The sequence below is a fragment of the Anoplolepis gracilipes genome, chromosome 1, assembly GCF_047496725.1.
Source record: "Anoplolepis gracilipes chromosome 1, ASM4749672v1, whole genome shotgun sequence".
Taxonomy (NCBI): domain Eukaryota; kingdom Metazoa; phylum Arthropoda; class Insecta; order Hymenoptera; family Formicidae; genus Anoplolepis; species Anoplolepis gracilipes.
Window position 1 is genome coordinate 7,592,382 of NC_132970.1, and position 13,680 is coordinate 7,606,061.

Below are 13,680 nucleotides of genomic sequence, written 5' to 3' on the forward strand. Positions count from 1 at the left end.
AAAATATATTTCTCTATTATTTTAGAAATTATTATATTTCTTACGTTAAATATATATGTATGTATACATTGGCTTGCTTTTATTAATAATACGCTAGAGAAAGTGCGGTTATTTATTGTTCTAGATAATACTTATAATATAGCAAAAAAGATGAAAAGAATTAAACGTTTAATGAAATTAAGAAACGTTAAATGAGATTATAAATACGTGAAAAGATTTTTTATCTGAATTTGATGAAAAATCCACAGTTAATTCCGACGATTAATGAACATAGTTGGCAGAGATTCGTTAGTCTTCCTCATCGTAAAGCTCTGCCCTAAATTCGTACCAGAACTTTATTGATCGAATATAATATTTTAGTTTTATAATACACATTTTTTAGTTTTATATTTTATATTTGCTTATAAATTTTAATTTAAAGATATTCAAAATGTCTTTGATTTTGTTGTCTGACGGTTTTATTAATCGAAAATTATGAAATTATACAGAAGCTATAGCCCAAGCTATAGCCAAAGCTATAGAGAATAGAGTTTATGTTCATTGGTATTCTGTTCGCGTCTGTTGCAGACTGTTCTAAATTAGTTGCTATAATTTCTACACGTCTCTTGTGCATAGTTTGTAGTTCGCATGATGATTGCTGTTTGGCTCCATAGTCGTATCTGTTTTTGATCAAAATTGTCATTAGAATATCGTGTTCTGTCATTATTATCAGATTCAACTTTACTAAATCGGTTTCATTAAATTATAATTATATGTTCATCTATTAAATTTAATGTAGAATCAAATTGATGCTTCGCCATATTAATGACAAAATTTGAATCTATATATTTAATTTTAGAGCGTTTCTAATACAAGATTTTTTCATATAATTTACAGCGTTTGATCGTGTCATTTCTCTTCGTTCAATTTATATCTCCATTTTAACGTCACGCTTGAAGGATATCCGTGAGTGATACGGTTCGCTGTTCACAGGAATCTTTTCTAGGTTGATGCATCTTGTTTGTTATCAGTAAATGTAAGTTGTCGCTGCTTCGAGATTAATCGTATAGAACTGAATCGTTACAGCTTTATGATACAACAGATCAACAAGACCGTAATCACCGTGAATAATGAACGATAGTTAATCAAAGTGATTAAGACTTAAATACTCTACGATTAAGATACGGCATGACACGGATACAGCAACGTGGATTCGATAAACGTCACGATCCCTACTATAGCGATTTTACTGTCGATATATCATATACTCACCTGAGAAGGTGGATGCAAGTGGGGAATAGCCGTAATCATCTGAGCGTTTCATCAGTTCATTCCCGGTATCGCTACAGTATCGTTTTATTCGCCGTGCGCTTAAATAAAGCTACCTCAAGTTGTCATATACACGCTGACGATCAGGAAAAATCTCGACTTCGCGGAATTGAAAAATCTTACTTGAGACAGGTATACCAGCCTTAGGATAAATCTAGATATCACATGGGATAAACGTTGCGAGAAGAACGGTACGTGGGTTGTCATTCTAATTAAATTAAACTTTTTAATTTAAGTAATCAAGAAAGTTCATGTAATTTTTATTACAAAAGAAAAACGTGCATGTATTATCATAGAAAAATACTAACACTAAAAGTTTTACCATTAGCACTAAAGCTTTGTGTAAGCATTTGACGAGATTAGACTCAATAGCGACTTTCAATCCATGTTTATTAATGATAGAGAACCTAGGAAAATCTCACAAACTTCTTGATTACATGACATAAACTCAAGTTAGTTACTAAAGATCAAACACGCGTTTTGTATAATATATGTGTACATGTAACATATGTGTACATATACAAATATATTTATATGTACATATATAAATTTAAAAAAAAATATATATATATATCTATCGTTATATTTTTAAATCTGGGATTGATTTAAAGAATACATAAATTTTAAATAATAAAATAGTAAATTTATAACAAAATTACTTTATAGTATGTTAATTTAATTTTCGTTGTTTAATTTATATATTCATAATGATATAAGAATATTTTTTAGTAGTACAATAATCTATTAATTCTAGACATATGTGAATTTCAGAATTATCTTTTATAAACACATACATACATACATGTTATAAATTCTTTTTACATGTTATTTACAACTCATTCATTCAAAATTCATTATTTAATATATTTAGATATATGTAAAAAAAGTTTTTTTGATTATTTAATTTGATTATGATGCCGAATCGAGCGATCAGTGCGTTTGAAAAATATGTACAGAAAGTTTATTAAAAATAAATCGCATGTTTGTTGTTATTTACATATAAATATTGACAGAGGACACAATGTTTGTTGTTGTTGATTACAATAATGACAATAACTTTCTAACTACCTAATATTTTTGTTTTATGTCATGCGTAGAATATTTCATCATTATCGTGCTGCTGTCCGTAAGTCTCATCCAATAGAGTTACATAGTTGTGCACGACGGTGACATTAGAGTGAAAATGACAAGTGATGTGCCAGAGGCTAATTGAATTACATGATATAGGTATAAACACGTATGCAAGGCTGTCCTGATTTTCGTAGACTAGTACTCTTTGATACGGCAAATTTATTGCATAATTAATGTACATAATATTGATGATTGTTTGGTCGTCATTCAAATCCCACAATATTTGTAACAATCAGGATCAATATTATAATTATTAGTTTCACTGCTTCAAATGACATAACAAGTGAATTTTAAACATCGTTTCAATTTTACATGCAATCAGCATCTATTAAACGTAATTTGTGATGTTACGAACATCTAAATAAGAATTCCTATAATTTTCCATCTACTCACAAGTTATGTTAATAACATGAGTTTTTTATTAAGCATGTCTCAATTTCCTTGTTTATTCTTTCTTGTTTTTATAACGGTTATCGACTGCAAAGTACTATGACTTTAGAGTTTTAAAGCTGTAAGAGATTTATTGAATGATCATTTAATTAATTTTTAGCATCGACAGGCTATTCTGCAAATTATGTATCTTTTGACATAATTAATAAAACAAAATAAATATTAAATAAAACTAATTTTAAAATGCAAAGTATTAAAAATTATGCCTTGTTTTTTTCATAGTCAATTCAATTGTATGCACTATGCATGGTTGCGTGCTAAGTGCGTCCTCATTCATTTACTGTATCATTTCCAACATCAATCAAATACAGAAAATCGAGTGAATGCGCACTAAGTGCATCCAATCGGATTCTATCAAAAAACTCTGAGCGAGAAATTAACTGGCCTGAATATCCTCGCTTTAAATTTAGTTCTTATATCCTTATGCTGAGAAATCATATTATATTTGACAAATATTCGACAAATATTTGTACAGAAACAGTAGATTTTCGTTTCTATGTTATAGATTTTCATCAAATGTCCATTTGGAGTTACTCGACATTTTGTCGATAAACTTGTTTTGCGTTGCGTTAACGTGTGCATCTATTTGTGTGTGACAGGATTTCAGTTCGATCGGCGCGTTATATATTCTGTACGGCGTGCGCGATCGGAATGGAAATTGTATTAGGTGCGATTAAGGTGCGTGAAAGGAGCAAGGATACCCAATCCGAAGGACAGATTGCCTATCGATGCTCTGACGACCGTATCTCCCCAAACGGAAAATGGTTATGCAATTCCTTTGGGATTAGGAGAATTTTGTTGTTACGTTCTCCTAATATAAAATGCTATACGTATCAAAACCGACGTTGTTAGTGAATAAAGCGCAAGTAATATTCATGTGTATAAAACGATGCTAATTCATCGCATATTACGACATAATGCTACACATGCCGCTTCCATATTCCCTGATTACCTTGAAATCGTTATTGGCTTTACGCAAATCGCGTGGCTGATCATTGTAGAGCGTGAATATTCAGTTTCAGTTTTAATTTCACAGTCCGTAATCATTTACTGATATCTTTCCATGAAAATTGCGATTGAGATAACGAAATCCATTAATTCAATCGATTTGAAATTTAGATTACAGTTAAGAATACATATTAGAAGAATCGAGACTAATCATCTCGACCGCAGATTACAAAAAATGAAATATCCACAATATCAAGGTTTTTCCATGAATCGATGACAAATAATATTTATTAAAACCGCGAGTGTTAATTTCTTTTTCATTTTTATATTTTTTTTAAATATAAGCAATAATTTATAATACTTTGTTGATTTGCAAAATCACAGGGAGTAACACGCATATTTTTGGAAAGACGTTATCAACGCTAAGTAACTGGATTGATTAAATCATGACGGATGACAAAACCGAGGTGCCAAGACGATTTGTAAAAATACCGACCCCGAATTTTGAACCGTCAGAACGATGGCGAATTATAAGGAATATTCTAGCGATTGGCTGTGCTTTTATGGTAAATTTTACTGCCTTTATGGGAGCTTCGAATTTACAAAGCTCCATCAATGCGGATGAATCGCTGGGTACATTTACTTTATCCGCGATTTACGGCAGTCTGCTCTTCAGCAACATTTTTCTACCCGCTCTCATTATAAGGTAAAGCGTATTTATACTTTCTTTCATAAATCTTTTCATAAATTTTTACATATTTTTTTCATCTCTCTGTATCATTTAATGCGATTTCGTATAATGAATCGAAAGTCGGTATAACTTGAAGCGATAACAGTTTGACAATATTTTCGACGTCTACCGCGATAAATATTTCGCGCCTCGGGCTGCAGGAGAATTGTCAAATCTGATTGCTCTTACTCGTTATCGTGATGAAATAAATCGAAAATCTCGTTTTGGGAAGTTTATATCAAAAAAGAGCCTTGGATCATCATAGAGGATGAGAGCGCTCAATATATATAAGTGGAACATATAGGGGATTAGTTCTGTACAGAGTCCCACGCTACTAAACTTTATTACCCGCGTTGTCGTTTTTCACCTTGACCTAAAATTATGTCACATGAAATATCCGTAGGTGTTTCATTATTGGTCAAGAATAAGGTAAACGTATCTGCGTGGAAATTGGATACGTCTTTCTAATTAACGGAACTTTAGTTTGTCCGTTTTTATATTCTTGATTATCTTAAGTACAGTCTTATTACAAGCTTACTACTGGTTATACAATCATTTCATTGGTTGTAACGTCGTTACAGTTACTTTTTTCGGTAGTTGTAACAATAACGACATTACAAATTTTGTTTGTAACGGAAAAAGTAACTTCGTTATTTTTCGGGAACGAGTAACGAATTTAACAGTTACTTTTATCGTTCCTTTTTTCAAATTTTCTCGGTATAATTTTATACAAACTATTGATAAAAATGTTGGAATGCAATTACATGAAAACTATTAAAAGTTCTTTTTGACCTCTTGTTTTTTTAGGACAAGTAGCACATATAAAACATAAGCAGCAAAACGTAAATAGTAAACAAATTAACATTTTTACTTGCTTATGACTATTACGCGTGTCGAAGTTGTTAAGAAAACTTGTTTACAAATTTTTAACGGTTTTTCTTATTTAAAATAATTTATTATTATCAAAATTTTTATATACTTTATACAATTCAGTAGCAATTTTCACTATCAAAATTATATCGCTTTTTGTTACTTTAATGTAAACTAATGTTTAAAAATTATTTAATGTAAATTTTTAATTTGATCTTGTATTTTTTTACAAATGTAAAATTTGTATATAAAAAAAAGTAATAGAAATTATAACGATTTGTTACTTTTTGCGTAACGATAATGGTAACGAGTTACTTTTTAAAATTAATAAACTGAGTAACAAGTTGCTTTTTAGAAAAACCAACAGTAACGATAATGTTATTTTTTAAAGTTATTTTTATAAAGTAACTTTTCCAACTCAATCTTGAATATAAAAACGGACTATGAATACAAATATTTACAAATCTTAGGGTCACATTGACGAAATTTTATTTAAAGAACAGTCTAATTAATTAACATGAATAAAATAAATAGATTTATTTAATTCTTTGTTCCAGTTGGTTAGGATGCAAGTGGACAATGTGTGTTTCTATATTGGCTTATATGCCCTTCATAGCTTCTCAGTTTTATCCAAAATTTTATACAATGATTCCCGCCGGATTATTAGTTGGATTAGGCGGAGGACCACTTTGGTGTGCAAAATGTACTTACTTAACTGTAGCAGCAGAAGCCTATTCAACTGTCTCAGATATAACCGCAAATGTTCTTGTCACAAGATTTTTCGGCCTTTTCTTCATGTTCTACCAAATGGCGCAGGTGTGGGGAAATCTCATATCTTCAGCAGGTGGGCACAAGTTGTTTTAAATATGTAGCTTACGCGGAGATACGCGTTGGTCAATTTTATATCTCAAGGATTAAACGTGCAGAGAAAAATATTTGCATATAAATTATGTTTGTCTTCGACTCAGACGATATTTTGCTTACAAATGTCAATTTTAATGACGTATAGCGGAGTGTTGTAAGAATAAATTGAGTTGCTGCAATGCTTCATAGTATACTATGTAAAACAGAAACGTTGTCGCTATAGACACGAACGAATTGTATAAGAAGTTTATTGCCGCCAATTTAAATTAGTATTCAGAGATTCACGAATAGCTTGTAATTCAATTTCCTTGGTTAGCTTTTTTTTAATTTTTGTATATAATGCGATTATATCTGATTTTTCTAGGTATACTTCCTAGGAGATATAAAAAGAATATGATTATGATACAATAATTTCCGCACATATATTTTTATAAACAACATGAAAAATTTAACAAGAAATCTTTCTGAATAAATTAAATTATAATTACTTAATCGTCGTCCAACTTAAAGCGCAATAATACACAATCGCTGGTTAAACTCGCGAATCAGAACAAAATAATGCGAAGCAAATCGCTTATAATATATGCGACTCTTGCGGAAGCGCATATGAATGCACTGCTGTCGAGCTATAAAAACGCGAGCGCCAATGAAAACGAAATTAAGTTGCTATTGACGTGATCAGAAGAATATGAACTAATTAATGGAAGATAAATATATAACTTCTATTCATTATATTCTTCTCGTTATAACAAGAAATTATTTGAATATTCTAATGATTTTATTTAATTTTATTGAAATATACAATTATCTATGCTTGCTTGATAGAAAATTTATCGTCATAATAATCGATAGTATATCTACTTTGTAATGTATTATTATATAATTTATAAAGTTTTTAACGTATTCACAAATTGTGCGGCAAATGTACTTTTTTTACAAGAGAATAATTTTATTACTATTAATGATCAATTGTTTTCTTCATTTTTGCATGTTTTTTTACGACTACAGTTCTTTCCTATGGAATCAAAACGGTTACCATAAATGAGACTTTAAACAGTAGTGTTGTGGCGGAAAAATGCGGTGCAAATTTTTGTGGAGTGTCTGATATAGAAGATGAAAACCCGAATCTACAACGACCTCCTATAGAACGAATATACTTAATTTCTGGAATTTATTTAGGCTGCATGATACTAGCTTGTTTAATAATTGCTTTTGGCGTTGATTCGCTATTCAGGTATGTAATTCTGTGCATATATGTCGCTTATCTATCAAACTATCGTATTTACTTAGCAAAAGTTATAAAGTGAGTATATTGCATAAGAATTTCTTGACGCTATGACTCTTATTTTAGATACGATCGAAACCGAGCTCGCTCAGTGAAAGGAACGTCTGGATTCAAGCTCTTGGCCGTGACATTAAAATTGTTGAAAGAGAAAAATCAGCTTTTAATATTGCCGATAATATTGTTCATCGGAGCTGAACAAGCATTCTTATTCGCCGATTACAATGCAGTTAGTAAATTACATAGAAAAAAGAAACATATTTAAAATAAAATTTTTGCTTATGCCAGAAAAGAAAGAGAAAAACTTTTTTTATATGGAAAAAATAACAGTCTATATTCATTGCAGTCATTCGTTTCTTGTGCTTGGGGGATTAGCAATATCGGTTACGTGATGATATGTTTTGGTGTCACAAATGCTATAGCTGCCCTCGCCACTGGATCTATCGTGAAATTGACCGGAAGAAAACCCGTAATGTTCTTTGCTTTTTGTTTGCACTTGGGTCTTCTCATCTTTATGTTACGATGGAGACCGACGCCGGAACAGGGTATCATCTTCTTCCTGGTGTCAGGTTTATGGGGCGTATGCGATTCGATCTGGCTCGTTCAAGTTAATGGTGAGCGAGATTAGAAGCAAAAAAATTTCTCATTATAGCAAAACAGTGTTATACACCTAATATTGGTGTGTATCATATATTGTTAGCAAATTTTACAATTATTGCGTGATGGTAATTAATCGAATTTCCTAATTTAGTGGCTGAGTGTAAGATTGTACCGACAGATACGAATATTTCGTATTCCACTGATGATACTATACCAACGTAGTATACAATCGAGTTTTACATATTTTTACAGATTTTTCTCAAAAAATGTTTCATAGTGAATATATTCGAATATATAATAATAGAGACTAGTTAGAATCAATTATTAATTTAGATTAAAACACTAATTATTTGCAAATTATTTTTAGCGTTAAGCGGTATATTATTTCCTGGTCAAGAAGAGGCAGCTTTCTCCAACTTCCGCTTGTGGGAGTCTACTGGTTCAGTGATAACGTACGTGTATAGCCCGTATTTATGTACCTTTACGAAATTTTATCTTTTAATTGGAATATTGTGCGCTGGAATGGTCGGTTATGGCATTATCGAGTGGTCAGGTAAAGTGGATAGAGCTACTTCTGAGGACAAGCCTCATTTTGAATTGGTTAATAGAGTTGACTAATAATAAATTTGGATAATAAAATTTACTAAGAAAGAGATTACATAAGCGACAAAATATAAAAACAGTTTTAGCGTAGAGTAGGTTTTTTCTCAGTCAATGGTATTGTAGGAAATTTCTTAAAATATATTTTTATCTTTTACTGATATACTATTTAGTATTAAAGTACTAAAATGATAAAGGTATATATTTAAGGAGGAATGATTAAAAAAGTACGATTGAAATATTTTTGATTTATCACTTGCTTAATGATTCTTCTTTTTTCATTAATAAGATATATATATATATATATATAAGAAATAACTTGTAAAATCTACGATGTACCTGAAATTATATTAGAATAAGAAAAAAGAAATTTAAACACAATTATTAAGAAGAGAAAATTTTACAAAAAATTTTCATACAGTTATAACTTGGAAATGATTTTTCTCATTCCTCATAGTTATAGCTCAAATATGTGATATACACATATGTTACAAAAATCGTATACGTGAGATATTCTTATCTAAAGTTAATTATCTAAAAATCAAACGAAATTTTAATCGCGAAAAGCAATAGGTGCGATTTTTTATTATTTGTACCACAATATATGTTTTTATTTTATTTTTGTGGACACCTACTAAATTTTACACAGGTATTCGCTTAACGGCTAAGATTCTTGTCCTTCATTTAAATACGTAATTTAATGTTACATCGTGTGCCTAAGTGCTAACATTCAAGCTAGAGCTACGGCTGCTTAGTTTAATTGTATACTTATGTGCTTAATTGCCGACTGTGTGCTTATTTCGTTGCCAAAATCAATTGATTCCCACCTTCGGTAAAGGTGGCTTACCGAGTTGCGTGATTTTCTTTCCATAGTAAGGTCGATCGATATTCTCCGACAGTGGCAATGTCGAATCAATTGATCGGCGAGTCGTATTTTAGCATCGTTAAATTGCTGATTGTATTGTGATTATTAGCTTAACTTTGCGTTCATCGTATTTACAATTCAAGTGTTCTGCAGTTCAGTTATATACTTTATAAAACGTAGTAGGAACTTTGGTTTCGCTGGGCAATGTTTCAGGAGCAGTTTCCTTTTATTGATTCGTGATTTTTTTTTTTTTTTTTTTTTTTTACTTCATGACTCGACGTGGCTTTTTTTAGAGGTGTTTATTTTTTCTTTATTACTCGGTTATGTGACGCAGGGCTATCCGTTTTTATTTTTTTTTGTCTATTTTTAGTTTAAATTACCAGATAAAGCGAGCAAAAATTCAACTGGAAACTGCTATAAAACATTTGCCCGTGGATCTATCTTCCTTAGAAATATGACATTCACGAATACAATTCACATGTTTTTTGTAATACTCATGTTTATATTTTCATAAGGATCTATTCGAATATTTCAATTTCACGAAGAAAATACACATGATTCTTAAACTGTTTTCGCGTTTTTATTTTTATCACTACCGCGCGTCTTTTGACGCTTTGCTCGTTTTCTTATTTCTTTTCTTCTCTCTTTCTCTCCCTTTCATTCTTTCTTTCTCTCTTTCTCGTATAACAAAATTTAATAACCGGAATATTTCTGTACAAACATTTTCACTTTTTTATCAAAAAGGATAACATACACATCCCACCCCTGTAATAAAAATTTTGAATTTTGAGTTTTACTTTGTCGTATATCTTTCCGACCCCCACTCGTGCCTTTCTCTCTTTCATCCTCTCTTTTACTCGTATAATACAATATTTTAGGAACAGATCACTTTGCTCATCTCAGGCTCTTAAAAGTAAAACCTTAAAATATGTTTTATTTTTAGAAATTTATTATTTTTTTAACCATGTAAATTTTCTTTGCATGAATTCAGCTATTTTATAGATTCGGCTATTTTTTATGATATAATAAAAGTTAATTATAATATTACAATGTGTATCGTAATATGTACAGGCTACCCCTTGCGCCCCTAGCTACGCATCATCTTAAAGATTTCACGATATTATCGTAGCGAATAGCCCATTATATAAAGAGGATGAAGTACATTTTATGCACAATCTTACCCATTAAACGTACTTGTCTGCTAAATATTAAGAAAACCGTACTTTATGGGCTTCATTTAAATATCCTTTTTACGCGGAAATACGACTGCGGGTTGTCGATCGCTTGTTGCTAAATGACTGCGTCACAACATAATGCGTTCGTATGTAGCGACGCATGCAAATCAATCGTCTAATAATTATTATGATGCGTAGGGCGATTTTACATGGCCATGTTTATTATTCATTTATGATTATGACTTTTTTTCTCTGTTAAAAGGGACACAGTAATAATGCACAAATAATTCTTCGATTTCAAAATCACGCATCTGTAATATTCGTCGCAATACGAATCTACATTCGCGAAGGGATACCTATATAGAATATTATTACCTTATAGAATATTATTTGACTGCCTTCAGCTTTTCTTTCTTTCGCGCGATTGTAAATACCATTTATAAAATGAAGATAGAAATACGGAACAATATGCAGAAGCGTTTTTCGTAATCGAAGAATTATAGTCGTCGATTATCCCGCAGATCGGAATCGAGCTCTAGTAAAATCGAAGTTTTCATCCGAGCTTTCATCGTTATTCAGCGAATAAGCGGATCGCGCATATATGTATAGGAACGAAGGATGCGTGCTCGTTTAACACGTATACGTCTTATATGGCAGATTATTACGGACTAGTTTTGCAGAAACTCGAATCTCGTCTGTCCCTCTAACCGTCTCTTTCCTACAGGACTAACAAATACAACTTCAGGAGCGGCGTGTGGTATATAATCGTTTATAGCATACTTTCAAAGACGTTATTGCGTTATTTAGTCACTAAAGGAATTTCATTGATTTGTCTAGATACACTTGTAATTTACAGATCTCGCGCGCACTAAAAACTTTCCATCGATCTGTATCGAAATTATCATTGCTCGTTTTAATTGTGTACGTAAAGGATTTGATATTATATAATCAATAAAGAGAGGCGATAAGATTTTGTATTTATTATTTAAGCGATATTTTTACTTACGCAACTCAACGAGCGATAATGATATTTCAAGATCGGATGTAATTAATTTCTTTGAAGATTCGATTCGTCGAATTCAGTTACAGTTCTTATTACGCGCATAAGATTGCCACCCATCGAGTGTTTTCGATTTTGAGTGCATTCTCGATTATTACGCCATTTGATTATGTATCGATTGCACGTAGCTGTTGAAATGTTCGCCGTTTTCTCATAAATAACCGTTTTGAAGGTATAGTTTAATTTTTATTCATTATTATCTGTGCGACGGCTTACATACCTTTCCGCCCGGTTTTGATGGATTATGTTCCGAGAAACGTACGTGTCCCGTTGTGTCACACTCAAGCAATTAATTAAGACGTATGGAAGCGATTTTTCTATCGTTGCTCGATAAACTTTTCACGTAATTTTGATCGTCGAGGAATCCTACGTTACTCGGTTCGTTGATGCTTACCAATTGCCAATAACTTGTTTGTTCGAAATTCGAAACTGGATCAGTTAGTCACAGCATGTATTCTCTGGTAGATATATATCTATGAAAATTGGAAGCGCGCGACGGATTGGTACCAAATGAGAGACAACGATTTTAGATTATCAATTTTCGATATTCGACTCATGTATACATCACATATTCGTAGATTAAAGCTATTTACATATAGATGTCGTATACACCTGCGATCACAATATTCGAAGGACCTCGCCTCGATCTAGAACGATCTTTCCGTGCCGAATTGAATTTAATAACTACGGCCTCTATTCGGTGAATACTTTTTTTTTTTTTTCAGTTCCGTAATATGCCACGGAAAAGTCGTTCTCTCACGCGCGATTCAATTGATTTATATTACTAGAAGAAACGCGAGATTTGAAAAATTTCACGGAACGTGTTTCTCATCGCTCGCTTCAGTTTGAAGCTTTTCTCATATGTTGTTCGGTTGATCCGTAGATGTAGTCCTTCCCTATACAACGCCCTTCGACATCATCCTCACCGTATTCTTCAAAGCTTGTCTCTTATTACAGAACCAGATTCTTATCACCTCTCTATCGTATCCTAGTCGGTGCGCTAAAGTCGTGATTTCATTACCTGTAAAGGAGAAAGAATTGAAACTTTCAATGTGTTACATTAAATTTAAACAGGTATGGAAAAGAATCGATAAGATTAATAGCGAATGATTGTTGAATGATATGTAATAAATGAATAATAAGGAATAAATGAAGGACGCGTAAAACTAACCAGTAGGATGAGTGTTTCTATCAAAGTGTGCGTTCAGCAGTTCCAAAGCTTGAGGCGTAAAGGAGGTCCGCCGTTTTCGCTTCTTACTCGGTTCGACCCCGATGAAGTCCGTCAGATGATTAACGCCGCTCTTGTACCTGGAATCAGATGCACTACTCTTGCTCAAATTCGGAAGATTGCATCATCGACGATGCTACATGTTAACGTTATTATCACGCCCGTCATGATTAATTTTGTGTGTTCTTGTTTGCGATTATAGCCGCGAAATAGGATCCTGTTTAAAGGTTTGAATTAATCATCACATTTTTGCAATTAATTACATCCACGAGTCTACATATTGAGTTCAGCATTTCTCTTGCAGTTTGTTAAAATATTATTATAGGTAAATCAAATATGAAAAAAATAATTCTGTTTACTATTTTGCATACTCGTAATTACGTTAACGCGAAATAGGATACTGATTAAAAAAGAAAATCGCCAGCGTCACGATATTCGGACACGTTCGGTCGCAAATATTCCATTTAATATTGGATTTTTCCCCGGGTACACAGCTCGGTTGATTCACGAGCCGAACTTACTCCATGTATCGCGAAACAAACCTTGCGACGGCAACGTCGGCGTCGATG

General features: G+C 32.1%; 2 protein-coding genes across 8 annotated transcripts in view; one reads left to right on the forward strand and one right to left on the reverse strand.

Annotated features, from left to right (window-relative positions):
• The first annotated feature begins 1,289 nt into the window (after window positions 1–1,289).
• On the forward strand, window positions 1,290–10,217 carry LOC140672404 (UNC93-like protein). 4 transcript variants are annotated; one of them, XM_072904552.1, is made up of 8 exons: window positions 1,298–1,499; window positions 2,406–2,535; window positions 4,222–4,543; window positions 5,995–6,281; window positions 7,310–7,535; window positions 7,653–7,812; window positions 7,930–8,197; window positions 8,551–10,217. In XM_072904552.1, the coding sequence occupies exons 3-8, from the start codon at window positions 4,284–4,286 to the stop codon at window positions 8,799–8,801; spliced, it is 1,452 nt and encodes a 483-aa protein (XP_072760653.1). In that variant the 5' UTR covers window positions 1,298–1,499; window positions 2,406–2,535; window positions 4,222–4,283; the 3' UTR covers window positions 8,802–10,217. The 4 variants fall into 4 exon arrangements, with proteins under 4 accessions (XP_072760675.1, XP_072760661.1, XP_072760653.1 ...); XM_072904563.1 differs by having other exon boundaries at window positions 1,302–1,440; XM_072904574.1 differs by lacking the exon at window positions 2,406–2,535 and having other exon boundaries at window positions 1,290–1,440.
• Pdm3 (POU-domain protein pdm3) overlaps window positions 9,933–13,680 on the reverse strand; it is a 114,365-nt gene continuing 110,617 nt past the window's right edge. For 2 of the 4 annotated variants that reach the window (XM_072904538.1, XM_072904521.1), the window contains 2 exons: window positions 13,055–13,191; window positions 9,933–12,904 (listed from right to left, as the gene is read on the reverse strand). In XM_072904538.1, the coding sequence (XP_072760639.1) occupies window positions 12,780–12,904; window positions 13,055–13,191 (262 nt within the window). In that variant the 3' untranslated portion in view covers window positions 9,933–12,779. Of the gene's footprint in view, window positions 12,905–13,054; window positions 13,207–13,680 lie in introns of all 4 variants that reach the window. The other 2 variants (XM_072904529.1, XM_072904512.1) reach the window with 1 other exon arrangement.

Coding starts and splice junctions, on each gene's coding strand:
- LOC140672404 (XM_072904574.1), top strand. CDS start 4,284: ATGACGGATGACAAAACCGAGGTGCCAAGACGATTTGTAAAAATACCG. Junction 6,282..7,309: donor AAATCTCATATCTTCAGCAG/GTGGGCACAAGT, acceptor TTACGACTACAG/TTCTTTCCTATGGAATCAAA. Junction 7,813..7,929: donor TATTCGCCGATTACAATGCA/GTTAGTAAATTA, acceptor TATTCATTGCAG/TCATTCGTTTCTTGTGCTTG.